Below are 14,441 nucleotides of genomic sequence, written 5' to 3'. Positions count from 1 at the left end.
CAAGGCTTCAGAGCAAAGTGCTATCCTGACACGCACTGCGATATGTTTGGAGTTTGCGCAATTTCATATAAAAGAATGGAGAGGCGTGCCTAATTAAATGCCACATGTATTTTTTTATGTCTGATTTCGAGACTTGACACATGTAACAGATAAACTACCTCTCAAAATAAATGTTTAACTTTCACTGAGGTTTATATATTGTAAAACGACAGGGTGGATTTGTTCATTTGAATTTTATGCTCTTTTTATTATTTAAAAGTGGAACATGAATTGCATAATTCAAGTCAGGAGAGTGTCCCGAAGTTGACGGGTTTATTGATCCAGTCGCAACTCTCTGGAAGTCACCCTAGGAGTTTCGTTAGCAACACGTGACAATGGAGGCCACATGTCCTTTTTTTATGGCAAGCCTAAATAGGTTCAGGAGTAAAAATGTGCTTAACAAGTCCCATAATAAGTTGCATGGACTCACTCTGCTTAGCATGATTTTTGAATGATTACCTAATCTCTGTACCCCACACATACAGTTATCTGTAAGGTACCTCAGTCGAGCAGTGAATTTCAAACACAGACTCAACCACAAAGACCAGGGAGGTTTTCCAATGCCTCACAAAGAAGGGCACCTATTGGTAGATGGGTTTTAAAAAAAGCAGACATTGAATATCCCTTTAACCCTTTAAGCATGGTGAAGTTATTAATTACAATTTGGATGGTGTATCAATACACCTAGTCACTACAAAGATACAGGTGTCCTTCCTAACTCAGTTGCCGGAGAGGAAGGAAACTGCTCAGGGATTTGACCACGAGGCCAATGGTGACTTTAAAACAGTTACAGAGTTTATTGGCTGTGATAGGAGAAAACTGAGGATGGATCAGCAACATTGTAATTACTCCACAATACTAACCTAAATGACAGAGTGAAAAAAAGGAAGCCTGTACCGAATAAAAATATTCCAAAACATGCATCCTGTTTGTAATAAGGCACTAAATTAAAACTGCAAAAAATGTGGCAAAGAAATGAACTTTATCCTGAATACAAAGTGTTATGTGTGGGGCAAATCCAGCACAACACATCACTGAGTACCACTCTTCAAATGTTCAATCAGGGTGGTGGCTGCATCATGTTATGGGTATGCTTGTCATTGGCAAGGATAAATGGAATAGAGCTAAGCACAGGCAAAATCCTAGAGGAAAACCTGGTTCAGTCTGCTTTCCAACAGACACTTGGAGACAAATACACTTTTCAGCAGGACAATAACCTACAACACAAGGCCAAATATACACTGGAGTTGCTTACCAAGGCGACATTGAATGTTCCTGAATGGCCTATTTACAGTTTTGACTTAAATTGTCTTGAAAATCTATGGCAAGACTTGAAAATGGCTATGTAGCAATGATCAAAAACGAACTTGACAGAGCTTGAAGAATAAAAAAAAATTTAAAAATGTTGTACAATCCAGGCAAATATTATACAATCCAGGTGTGCAAATATCTTAAGCCTTGTTCACATTGGCAGTTTGAAATGACTCAAATCAAATATTTTTGCATATTCGATTTGAATCTGTTATTTTTCCTGCAGTCTGAACAGCCAAAATACACATGGAATCGAATATTTCAAGCCACATTTCAAAACACCTTCTTACATAGGTGGTTTGAAGTCAGATACAAATCTGATTCCTGGCCATGTGACTTGTGCCTGAATGGTCAAATCTGATTTATTTGCCCTCAAGTGGTTTTTAGACTGTTATTTGCCATATATTGTTGCTTGCTAGCTACTCTCTTGACAGTTTGACAAGAATATGACGTGGTAGCTATCTAGCTTGTTAATTGTTTACAAACAAATTAGTGAATGTGCTAGAAAGCTAAACATCTACCTAGACAGCTAGTTGACTGCTGTGGCTAGCTAAAAAGGACTCATTTTGAAAGTTGGATCATCTTATCCTTTGAGGCCTTAAAAGTGTTTTTACACTATGATTTTGAACATTCACAGCAACTGGGAAACGTTCATGGCAGGCATTGAAGACACCTTAGCTTGCTACATAACTTCTGAGTGATTGGATGCGCAAGCACCACCACCAATCAGCCTACACCACTGTGCACACACCTGTCGTTACTTTGACAACTAGCGTAGCCATGTCAGCAAATGACTGCTGTCTGAATCCACACAAATCCGACTTGGTCACTTGTAACTTGATGTTTGGACAGTCAGTATTCCAAAACAGATTTGAAAAATATAACAGATTTGAGCATTAAGGCTTTAGAGACACTCAGAAAGACTGACAGCTGTAATCGCTGCCAAAGGTGATTCTAACATGTATTGACAACAGGGTGTGAATACTTATGCAAATGAGATATTTCTGTATTTGATTTTTTAAATAAATTTGCTAAAATTTCTAAAAGTATGTTTTCACTTTTTCATTTTAGGATATTGTGTGTAGATGGGTGATAGAGAAAAATCTGCCTGAATTCAAAATGGATCAAAGTAACACAACAAAATGTGGACTAAGTCAAGAGGTATGAATACTTTCTGAAGGCATCATATGTGTTGAAAACAGTATTGCTGATGAGGGTTGACATTTATGTTGATGTTTAGCCTAGAACAAACCATAAAACCACATTGACTTCCTGCCATTGCAGACACCAAGGCTGCAACCTGGACTCAGGGGTAGATGTAACATAGTAAATGTAAATCCTGGACACTCCATTTAGTATGATATGCTACATTTCGTATGGTATGTATTAAAGCTGCAATATTCCCAATCTGGCCCTCATACCATCATGGCCACTAATCATCCCCAGATTCCAATTGGCTCATTTATCCCCCCTCCTCTCTCCTGTAACTATTCCCAAGGTTGTTGCTGTAAATGATCATGTGTTCTCAGTCAACTTACCTGGTAAAATAAGGGTAAAATAAATAAATAAAAATGTAACATGTTGGGCGACCCGACCAAATTCACATAGAAATATGAGTTATAGATATGTCATTCGCATTGAAAGCAAGTCTAAGAAGCGGTAGATCTGTTCTATGTTCGCTATTTCTATGCTTCCCGTTCTTAAAAATCGTTTTTGTGTCTTTTACTTTCGGGTTTTGTACAACAGCTTCAAACAGCTGAAAATACAATATTTTTGGTTATTGAAAATATATTTCACAGCAGTTTAGATGGTTCAATGATGCATGTTTTTTTGTCGCATAAACTGAAATTAGGCGAACTACTGGAATTTTAGCAACCAGGAAATGCCAGAGTGATGTCTGCATATTGCACCTTTAATTTGTGGATGTCCATCATCCATTTTGTATGATATGTTACGAATTACAATTCACATGATATGTTACGAATTTCAATTTGTTGTGGCTAACATTAGCTAGGTGGTTAGGTGGCTAACACTAACGTTAGCTAGGTGGCTAACGTTAGGTAGGCTAGGGGTTAGGGTTGGTTAAGGTTAGGGTTAAGGTTAGGAGTTAGGTTAAAGGGTTAAGGTTAGGGTTAGGTGAAGGGTTAGCTAACATGCAGTTGTTTGAAGAGGTTACAGAAGACAGAAATGCTAAAAGTGTCCCACTTCTTCTGAATTCACTCAAATAACAGTACTAATAACAGTACTACAAGAAAACATGTACAGGATATAGTACTACAAGAACCAGAGCCCTGACTAACCTAAGTACAGGGGGTCCCTTATGTAAACTGGATATCTTTCCTCCATTGGAAAAGCCTATAAAACTTTCCCACTTTAGCTACTCCATGCTGTCCTACTTTAGCTAGCTATGGTTGCTAAAGTGGGACAACAACAAAAACTGACTGAATTACAAAATGTAAACATAATATTGGCAACTTGCTTATGTATTTTGATACACCAGTACATAGTATGTACATTTACATCCCAAGTTGGCACAGTGCATTATTCAAAACAGAAAAAAGCTATGTCACTTACCTTACTGTGAGCTTCCTGTTTGAAGCTTGCTCTATGATGTCACACCAATTACGTGATGTGGGTTTGAACATGTGGTTTCTCTGAAAAGGCTTAGTAACAATAGTTTTGATTTGTCAGACCAATAAATAAATGGGTCAGGATTAAGCTGTCCCTGTTTATATGATGTCCCACTCTTTTTTAATTCAGCCTAGAGGTTTGGTTGATGTGTGGTTGTGTTCAACTCCCTACTCTGACATCCATAAAAAGGCTTAAAGGCCATCACGTTCCACATCAAATTGAATTGAGATTACATGCACCACTAAAACTACTGTATGTAGCCTACAATATCCTATGAGGATCATATTTCCAATGCCAGAATCATGGCTAAGGAAAACACAATAAAACACTGAGTGCAGACTTTTAAATCCACTGTAACACAATAAAATGACTAATTAAAATGTATTGAATAAATCCCCTACATTAGTGTAATTAAATTATAATTGTCTGTTTGAAGGATGCTGAGTGAATGGAATTTCAAGCCTCTCTGCCTCACACTAGAAAACAATTAGGCTATTCTGATTATAAAAAATGTAGATTTTTTTGCTATTTGTATTTGTTTATTTAAAAAAATCCAAAATATTGGTTCACCGTCTACAATTTTCTACAAATGAAAATGATAGGTACACGTAATTATAATATCTTTCAATTTGTACTCCAATTTGTTTTACTACGGATGGGACTTGGGGTCAGAAACCATGGGGGTGGGGTGATGTGTGCGGAAGTGAAATCAAAACTCCATGGCAAACCACCTCGATCCTGTGATAGTTAGTAGTCGTTAGTGATCTGCCAAGTGATCCAGGAGCGAAAGGTCGATAGATCTCCATCTAATTGTGAAATCATGGAATCAGACAAGCTACTACATGTAGCTAACTTTAGCACGCTGTTTGTGTGCATGGTGCTAAAGTTTCCGCAAATATTTGTTTTGATGCGCGCGAAATCGACAACGGGAGTGAGCCTCAACAGTCTTCTGCTGGAGCTAACAGGGTATGTTTTACAAAGCAGTGCATGGGTATATTATACTCCATCCTAATATCTGCCTTTTTAGGTTCTATGAATGTGTAATTGGTTGTTGATTGATGTATTGCATGGTGTTTTAATTGTAAAGTAGAAATCGAATTATATGTGATGATACATAATTGCAACGCCTGCGAATGTAAACATCATGCATAAATTAGTTACATTGTATCTAGTGAACCCATGACATGCAATACACTTCCTGCTGTCTGTGGTTGACTCATGTAAAATGAAAGTAATAGACATTCAGAAGAATGATGCCAAACCATACAGTCAATCATGATGACTGTATAGACCATGTTGCAGTGTTGCTCTGAATTGAAATATCCTTGTTGCAGGGCAAGTATTTATCAGATTTGGTTCAGCATCAGATTAAGAATGGCCCAGGAAATTTGACCTCATCCACCCAGATGGCAGTCTGCCTATTTTGTGACAAAAACAATCTGTGCGTTTGCTTGTTCTAATGGACATGGAACATGGAGAAGTTCTATATTTGTGAGACAGTAAATATATAAATGTGAAGAATATCAGTTATCATCCTCCACAGCTCACTGGATCCTGACACTGAGCCAGAATTACACTGGCTCTCAGGCAAGGAAGGAGTGGTAGGCCTACAGCATGGGTAGTTTACTGTCTGCCTGCTACTTCACATGACTCATCATGGTTTGTTGACGTTGCAGTCCTTAATTTCTCCTTTTAGCAACATTTACATTTTACATTTTAGTCATTTAGCAGACGCTCTTATCCAGAGCGACTTACAGTTAGTGAATACATATTTTTTATACTGGCCCCCCGTGGGAATCGAACCCACAACCCTGGCGTTGCAAACGCCATGCTCTATCAACTGAGCTACATCCCTGCCGGCCATTCCCTCCCCTACCCTGGACGACGCTGGGCCAATTGTGCGCCGCCCATGAGTCTCCCGGTCGCGGCCGGCTGCGACAGAGCCTGGATTCGAATCAGGATCTCTAGTGGCACAGTTAGCACTGCGATGCAGTGCCTTAGACCACTGCGCCACTCAGGAGACAGCAACACATCATCCTCTCACTTCTCTCATATCCTGTTGGCTTGAAGCACGTTGCACCATATATCACGATACACACCTAACTTTGTTATTGTTCTGGACCATTCTCCAATTTGGATCCTGAAGCATTATCGTATGAAAATGCCCTTAAATACAGCGCATGGTCGGGTCAGCAGTTTGCTCCCATGCTGATCCACGACTTGCTTGTTCACTTTGTGTTCCCTGTTGTTCCTACACAACATTATTTTATCTTCCATAAACTTAATATCACATTTCTGTGTTTTAGGTTCATTGTGTTTGTCACCTACCAGATGTCTAATGACTACCCACCCCCAACCTACTTGGAGTACCCCATCCTCATTGCTCAAGGTGGGCCATCTTTCTACCCTTGAAATAGTCCTGTTTCCCTGTTAACAATACTCTCCAGACAAGAATCCAACCACATTGTTAGCTGCTGATTTATCTTGCATCCCCTCAGGGTCGTTGCTAACCACAAATGGTAAAAAATTAAGATAACCTATTGTGGTTGTAACTCCGGGTATTTGTTCCCCAGTCCTACAATGGGTGGCAAAATGGACTAGCCTTGCATACCTGATCTCTGTATAAGTTTGTTACACAGTGAGTTACAGCATGTTCTTTTAATCCTGTTGTGTGCCATTATTTGTCCCAGATGTCATCCTCCTGCTCTTGATTCTACATTACAATGGCAGCCTGAAGCAAAGTCTGATTTATGCAGTCGTGTATCCTTCCCTGTTCATGCAACAAACAAACACACACACTACTCCTGATTTCACACACACACACTCCTGATTTATGTAATGCTAACATTTTGGAAATTGGTAGCAGACCCTTGACATGGCTTGATCAGGTTTGTGGGAGGCTGGCAACTACTCACTGTGCAGAAGTGGATAATTGATTTGGCCATGGTAAGTAGAAGACTGAGGAGAGATGTGAAAAAGAGCAGTAGGTTATTCAGACAGTCAATGTCCACAATGCCAGAAAGCTTATTGAATAATGAAGAACAGCTTGCAAAGGACTCTTATTAGTCACATTGGTGAAATTGTTTCCACAGCCAAATATAGGCATAGCACCAGTCAATGATGAAATAACATTGAAAGGTCTTTTGAGCAAGTTATCTAAATCAATTGTTTACCTTTCTTAACCTTTCCATCTCTCTCAGAGCCTGTGTACATTCATCAGTGCTGGCAGTAAGTTTGCCCAGCTCCAATGCCTGTGGCAGTCCAAGGACTCAGGCCAGGTTAGCGCCCTCTCCTGGGGTATGGCAACCTACACATGTTTTGGTGAGTGAACCATTCTAAACTGCACACACACACACACTTGCCCAGCCCCATATAGGCCATCACCCCTACAGACCTGTTAGGATATAAGTATGAGTGATACAGCAACAAATTTCACTTAGCCTAGAGGGCAAATTGGAGCTATGACCAAGTGCCTGCCTAGGTGATATGGCAACCACAGCGATGAAGATAGTCATGGAATGTAATAATGTGATTTGTTAACTGTCTGTTTCAGCAAGGATTTACACCACCGCTGTGACAAGTGGAGACATGCAGGGTAAGTCAGTCCTGCCACTGCAGTTATCAGGTGTTGGCTGGAAAATGTCTGTTATTACTCATCATTACATTAGTGCGCAGCAGCATGTTTCTCTAACATCTCTGTTTTGTCTTCTGTTGTCCACAGTTCTGGTGCGATTTATTGTCATGACACTGCTGAATTCATGGGTGCTAGCTACAGTCTTCTACTACAGGAAAAGGGCTGGGGAAGTACAGAAGAAGCAGGATTAAGTCTCCTGTCACAAACATACCTGACAAATAGTTGTTACTACCACCAATGTCAAAAACTGGACAATTTGCCTGCACACTCTTCTTTCAATGTTTAATTTCACCCAGACATGAGGCTGAGAACTGGACAGTTGGCAAACCAACCATTTTCATATTGAAAGGAGGATTTTATTTTCTAAAAACAGTTTGGTACCTTTTTCTTTTTACATTTAATGCTGGTTTTAAGCCAGACATTTATTTGGCTGTATTCTCAGTTTGACATCAGGTCAAGTTAGTGCAAACGATTTAAAAATGAGTGTTGACCAAACATATTGGGTGTGTTAATTAATCCTTTCTGTTGAGATGCAGATGTGTTTCTCAGGATAAAACATTAAACACAGCTAACTTTCAATACATTTTCTAAAGATTTGAATCAATAAACCCCATACCCCCTTTGAAATAGTGGCCTCCTGTTATTAGGTAATATTGGAAAGTGAGATAGCTATAAAAAATATGCTAAATTAACAATTTGACTGGTATATGCTGATATCACACAGGACAGTGGTGCAAAATCAACTTATTTTTGACAAATTACTTTGGTATAGAAAAGACAGCATACACCTCAATGACCTAAACCAGAAGGCACATACATTTCTTTATTGTAGCAATATCAAACATGCATTCTGGATGAAGCGCCTTTAAATACAAAGTGGACAAGGCAGTATAAATAATACAATGTGCACTGTATGTCATGTAAAATATATATTGTGTATATTAATATTTATATATGTATAAAATGTGCTTTTCAGAAGCTTCTTGGATAAAGCAGAGCACTCAAAGCACACCATCTCTCCACCTGAAATATGAGCCAGATACACACCACGTGCCAAAAGAGGAATTCTTTACAAAAATATCAGAAAAACATTCAACAAGCTTCCATTACATGTTACTGTTCAATACATTTGTTGAGACTTTTTTTTCCATCTTTATTTAAACAAAGACAAGTAAACTTTTGATGTTCCCCTCTTCCATGGAGAAAAAATAAAATAATCTTACTGTAGGTGGACTTACCAAAGGAAAGGCATATTGGCAATAGCACTTTGAGGCCTTAGGGGCAAAATGCAACATCACACAGATGATTTTGAAGATGGTGGAGGGGCCCTCATCAAGTAGCTTTTGAATAGAAAATAGCATGTTTTCTAAGTCATACAATACTCGTGCATCATCTCTGGTTTGCTCAGATGTACATCCAAACAATGAAGGAGTCATGCTATGATATTAATGCTGCACCCCTTGCATTCAGCATTTCCCTCTTATAATTGTCATGCTGCGTGGTCTAAGTACATTAAGGCAATGCCAGGGTGAAGTGCTATAAGGTCAGTGTTAGCATCTGAACTTGAGCTCTATCCACCTACCAGTTTACAGTATAGTTCTCCTTGTGGGCGTAGTGTTCTGCACTAGATACTTGTGAACTGTATTATTGAAAGATGTCTTTGCCACGAGCATTCAGGTTGGCAGATCACCTCAAACCTCATCTCTTGATCTCTGCTTTTTCCAATGTGGATTTCTTAAGTGTTGTCAAGGTAAGTGCTTCAGCCCTCTGCTCTCACATGCCATTTGGCGTTATTGAGGCTGCTGTTCTGTGTTGAGTGAAAATCGGGATACCCAAAGCCAAACCCCTTCCCATGGCCTCGACATCCAACCGTCCCCTCCTTAAGGAACCTGGAGAGAAGTTGCTCTTCATATGCACACAGACGACAAGTAGGTGTGTTGGCCCATCGTTCTCGGGAGACTAGCAGTTGAAGTGACTGACAAAAAATACTATAGAACTCTCAAGGCGGAAATGGGATAGATAGAAGTCTTCTGGAAGAGTGAAGTGGAATCAAATTTGTGCATGGAGGAAATGCCAAGTGGAACACTGTTTGTTATCAGTCTTTTGATTGCGTGTTAGGAGGAAACACCCACCACCTCGAACCAGCACCACATTCCCAAGTAAGGTTAACTGGAAAAAGAAAAGAGGGGAAAAGTATTAGTTTCTCCAAAACCAACCCACAGCTCAGCGACATTGCCTGCACCACAGCATGCATCACCCCACATAGCATGCAGCTGTCACACATACAAACACCTATAGTCAACCTTGCAGAATGGATCTTTTGATTGTATGTTTTATTGCAAATCGTCAAGTCATCGGAAATAAACATACAAACCATCATATTATAACACTTTATCTTCTACATTAAAATGACTAGACAAACACACACACAAACACAGAGAAGAGGTAAGTCATGATGTGTCAATGGCCACTTTTGGAGTCTTCTCGTTGCATCCTGGGGGTGTCGGATCTAGGGGGACTGAGGTCAGAGGGAAAAGGTCACACAGGGTTCAGGAGGCGTCTGATATAAGAAATGGGATATCCAGAAAGGAAAGGGTTAAGGGTCCGATCATAGGAATCAGATCCAGTAGGGTTCCTGGAAACCTAAAAGTGTATGGAATATTTCCTGACATATTCAACTATGAAGACGAACACATGCACATTTAATTTCTTAAATTCAGGTACACAAACCATTTCCTGGGCATGGTCCAAGAATGCCAGGAAATAGATTAGAGAAATTTAAGATAAACAATATTCAGCTGAGAATATCAGTTCTATTCCAATACAACCAAACTCACTGCACACCATGCCTTACTGAGGATTTACCAAGGCTTTTACCCTATCTGCTCATCAGAAATCAAAAGCATCATCATCGATATCATCTAACTCCCAATGCCAGTCCTGTAAGTCAAAGCCGAGCAATCTGAAAGAGGAAAGTGGTGTTGAGCATGGCCCCAAACCACAGAGCACTGGTCACATCCTTTTCACATGTAAGTATTTGATAGGTGTAAGGTTACCCCTTTTTCCATCCACCAGAGCCCTTGCTTTACGGTCTACGTCTGGCCTTTGGTTTTACCTGCTCTTGCTGGGGGGCAGCTGTCTGCTGGGCCGCCTCATGGACTGGCTGGGCTGGACCTTCATGGTAGCACGGGGTGAGGAGCGGGCAAAGTGCTCAGGGGCAGGCGGCTTCTTTGGGATCTTCTTGATCAGTCGTCCCACCCACTCCTGCTGCTCCTCCTGCGACACAGCCAGCAGCAGCAGGTTCTTGGCCATGGATACGTCATAGTTCACTGCAGGGGGACAAAAGGAAGGGTTTATATTGTGTTTTTAAGACAAAGAACTGTGCAAACAAACTTACGAAACAGCGCTGCACACCTCAACCCCCTAACCATCCCTTGATATGTCCCTGACAATGTATTTTTATATGATTACACAGTGCCTTCAGAAAGTTCATACCCCTTGACTTATTCCACATTTTGTTGTGTTACAGCCTGAATTAAATACTTTTTTTCCTCACCCATCTACACACATTACCCTATAATGACAAATGTATTGAAAATAAAATACAGAAATATCTCATTTACATAAGTATTCACAACCCTTTGCTATGACGCTCCAAATTGAGCTCAGGTGCATCCAATTTCCTTTGATCATCCATGAGATGTCACTACAACTTGATTGGGGTCCACCTGTTGCCAATTAAATTGTTTGGAAAGAAACACCTGTCTATATAAGGTCCTACAGTTGACAGTGCATGTCAGAGCAGAAACTATATCATGAAGTTCAAGGAACTGTCTGTAGATTTCCGAGATAGAATTGTGATAAAGCCTATATCTGGGGAAGGGTATAAAACAATTTCTAGAGTGTTGAAAGTTTCCAAGAGCACAGTGGTCTCCATCATTGAAAAATGGAACTACCCAGACTCTGCCTAGAGCTGGCCGTCCGACCAAACTGAGCAACCGGGCAAGAAGGACCTTGGTCAGGGAGGTGACCAAGAACCTAATGACCACTCTGACAGAACTACAGAGTTCCTTGGCTGAGAGGGGAGAACCTGCCAGAAGGACAACAGTCTCTACTGCACTTCACCAATCTGGGCTTTATGGGACAGTGGCCAGACGGAAGCCACTCCAGAGAAAAAGGCATGTGAAAGACTGAGATCATAAGAGATTCTGTGGTCTGAAGAGACAAAAATGTAACTCTTTGGCCTGAATGCAAAGAGCTATGTCTGGAGAAAACCAGGCACAGCTCATCACCCATCTAACACCATCCCTACCTTGAAGCATGGTGGTGGCAGCATCATGCTATGGGGATGCTTTTCAGCGGCAGGGACTGGGAGACTGGTAAGGATTAAATGGGGAACAATGAATGGAGCCAAATTCAGGCAAATCCTTGATGAGTGCAAACGACCTTAGACTGAAATGAAGATTTACGTTCCAACAGGACAATGACCCCAAGCATACAGCCAAAGCAACACTGGAATGGCTTCAGAACAAGAATGTGAAAGTCCTTGAGTGACCCAGCCAAAGCCCATTGAAAATGTGGAAAAACTTGAAGATTGCGGTTCACGGCCACTCCTCAGCTAACTTAACAGAGCTTGCAAGGAAGAATGGGAGAAAATCCCCAACTCCCGATGTGCAAAGCTGATACAGACATACCCAAGACAACTCAAAGTGGTAATCGCCGCCAAAGGTGCTTCTACAAAGTATTGACTCAGGGGTGTGAATACTTATGTAAATGAGATATTTCTGCATTTAATTTTCAATAAATTAGCAAAGAATCATAAAAACATGTTTTCACTGTCATTATGGGGTATTGTGTGTAGATGGGTGAGAAATCTATTTAATCCATTCTGAATTAATGTTCACAACAAAATGTGGAATAAGTCAAGGGGTATGAATACTTTCTGAAAGCACTGTATGTAACCCTGCTCTGCTATAAGCAACGACACCATCCTCACGCCCCACCCCTACCTTTGCAGGGCGCGATGATCTCCTCCTTTTTGTCCATGTGGTCCTTGTGGCACTTGATGTGGCAGCGCCTGCACTCCAGGGCGGGAGGAGGCTTAAACATGTTCCACAGGGGCTTGGTGCACGCCTCACAGTTGGTGGGGAAGTGGTAGAGCGTGGGGATGAACTCGTGGCCCTTGTGGCAGATGTAGCTGGACTTCTCTCCGCTGGCCAGCTCCACTGGGAACTCAGGCTCCTTCTTACACTCTCCCTCGTTGGCATACAGAATCTGAGGAGAGAAGGAAGAGATCATCATGGTCGATGTCAATCATTACCATCAACAGTATGAACTAGTCCCATCACATGAATCGTTAAATAAATGCATGAACAAAGAGCCATAAGAAGCAAGGGACCTGGAATATCCTGGGGATCTCTTTGGCATCAGCACGGTAAACATCCGTTTGAGTGACAGGCCGCACGTGGAAGAGTTTACTGAAAAGGGAAGAGAACAAAACGTTTAAAAGTTTAAAAAATATATTAAATACAGTTATCTGCATTAGCATGATTTAAATTTAAATAAGAGGAGCAGATAGATAGTCGTTACTCACTCGATATCCAGCACCATGTAGGGGTTGGATAGCTCTTTGTCCTGTTCGCTGTTATAGAACAGAATCTTCTTGCTGCTCACAACCACATACTAGAGAGACAAGAAAACATTTTTAACTGTAGAACATCAATAATATCAAACTAATGTTTGATCAGTCAAGCCAGGTTGAAAATCTTTTCACCTTTCTCTCCCATCCAAACTTCTTGGTGTTGTTCCTCACAGGCAGTGAGAGCCATCCCTCTAATCTCATTTCTGTGAGAGAAAGAGGGGGAAACATTAAAACAGAAGGGCAATGTTGTGATAGATCTACATGCTTCACAGTTTGTACATATTCCCAGGAAACATAGCGTTTTCCATTTCAGTCCACAAAAATTATGTAAACAGCAGATACATAAAATGTCCACAGCAACTCCGCACACATTATGGATGGACTCAACTGCAAAACATGCAGGTTTAATGGTTTATGTTTCAGCTGCAGAGAAGTATTCCTTCATGATGGACAAAAGATAAATCAATCAACCAATCAAATAAATCAATGTATCAATCACACAAATCATCTGAGTCATTAGTAGCCTATTATAAGTAGCCTATTATAGTGAGCCTGTACACATACTGGCAACTGGACAAGTCAAAAACAATCACATGCCAAAGACAATAGGAAAGATAGATGGCACTCCAGGACAAGAGAGTAAGTCACCTCATTTCCCCCCCATTTGTTTTTGGCCACGTAAAATAGAATAAAGGTGAAATCTTTCTTGTATTTAAAAAAGGGTGGTTACAGAAGGACTCTGAAGACAGCAGATAGGAAGGCCAAACCAGACTCCAAGTACTAAAACTGTCCAGAGATGGAAAAAAAGGAAAGAAAGGATAAACGAGAGGAAAGCAAATTGGAAAGGATAGAGGAAGACAAAGTAAGAGGTATATCAACATTACAGTAAAAGGTAAGTGTAAAGATCATAGAGTATATAAACTGTAAAGACAAAAGCTCAAGTGGTCTTAGTTCTTTATTTAGCAATAAAGCCTGAGGGGGTGTGGTATATGGCCAATATACCACAGCTATGGACTGTTCTTAAACTGAATTCTTCCGGTGCTCTAAGGCAGCCCAATAATTGTTTTCATTAATTGGTCTTTTGACCAATCAGATCAGCTCTGAAGAATATCTGATGTGATTGGTCAAAAGACCAATTAGTGGAAAAAATATCATTTAAACGCAGCCTGTTTGCTACATACTTCA

At 40.5% G+C, this 14,441-nt stretch overlaps 2 protein-coding genes across 6 annotated transcripts in view; one reads left to right on the top strand and one right to left on the bottom strand.

Moving 5' to 3' along the window:
- Nucleotides 1–4,659: 4,659 nt before the first annotated feature.
- LOC121544788 (solute carrier family 66 member 3) lies at nt 4,660–8,242 on the top strand. The gene is made up of 7 exons (XM_041854936.2): nt 4,660–4,947; nt 6,288–6,370; nt 6,672–6,741; nt 6,870–6,927; nt 7,182–7,302; nt 7,535–7,576; nt 7,703–8,242. Exons 1-7 carry the CDS (start codon nt 4,802–4,804, stop codon nt 7,804–7,806), a joined length of 624 nt encoding a protein of 207 aa, XP_041710870.1. The 5' UTR covers nt 4,660–4,801; the 3' UTR covers nt 7,807–8,242.
- A 166-nt stretch (nt 8,243–8,408) lies between these two features.
- LOC121544787 (rho-associated protein kinase 2) overlaps nt 8,409–14,441 on the bottom strand; it is a 51,526-nt gene continuing 45,493 nt past the window's right edge. For 2 of the 5 annotated variants that reach the window (XM_041854932.1, XM_041854934.1), the window contains exons 27-32: nt 13,389–13,459; nt 13,209–13,297; nt 13,014–13,092; nt 12,625–12,889; nt 10,731–10,944; nt 10,140–10,577 (exon numbers count right to left, since the gene is read on the bottom strand). In XM_041854932.1, coding sequence (XP_041710866.1) covers nt 10,505–10,577; nt 10,731–10,944; nt 12,625–12,889; nt 13,014–13,092; nt 13,209–13,297; nt 13,389–13,459 — 791 coding nt within the window. In that variant the 3' untranslated portion in view covers nt 10,140–10,504. The other 3 variants (XM_041854935.1, XM_041854933.2, XR_005996149.1) reach the window with 3 other exon arrangements.

This window comes from Coregonus clupeaformis, chromosome 29 (assembly GCF_020615455.1).
Source record: "Coregonus clupeaformis isolate EN_2021a chromosome 29, ASM2061545v1, whole genome shotgun sequence".
NCBI classification, from domain to species: domain Eukaryota; kingdom Metazoa; phylum Chordata; class Actinopteri; order Salmoniformes; family Salmonidae; genus Coregonus; species Coregonus clupeaformis.
This window is presented reverse-complemented; position numbering and strand designations above follow the sequence as displayed.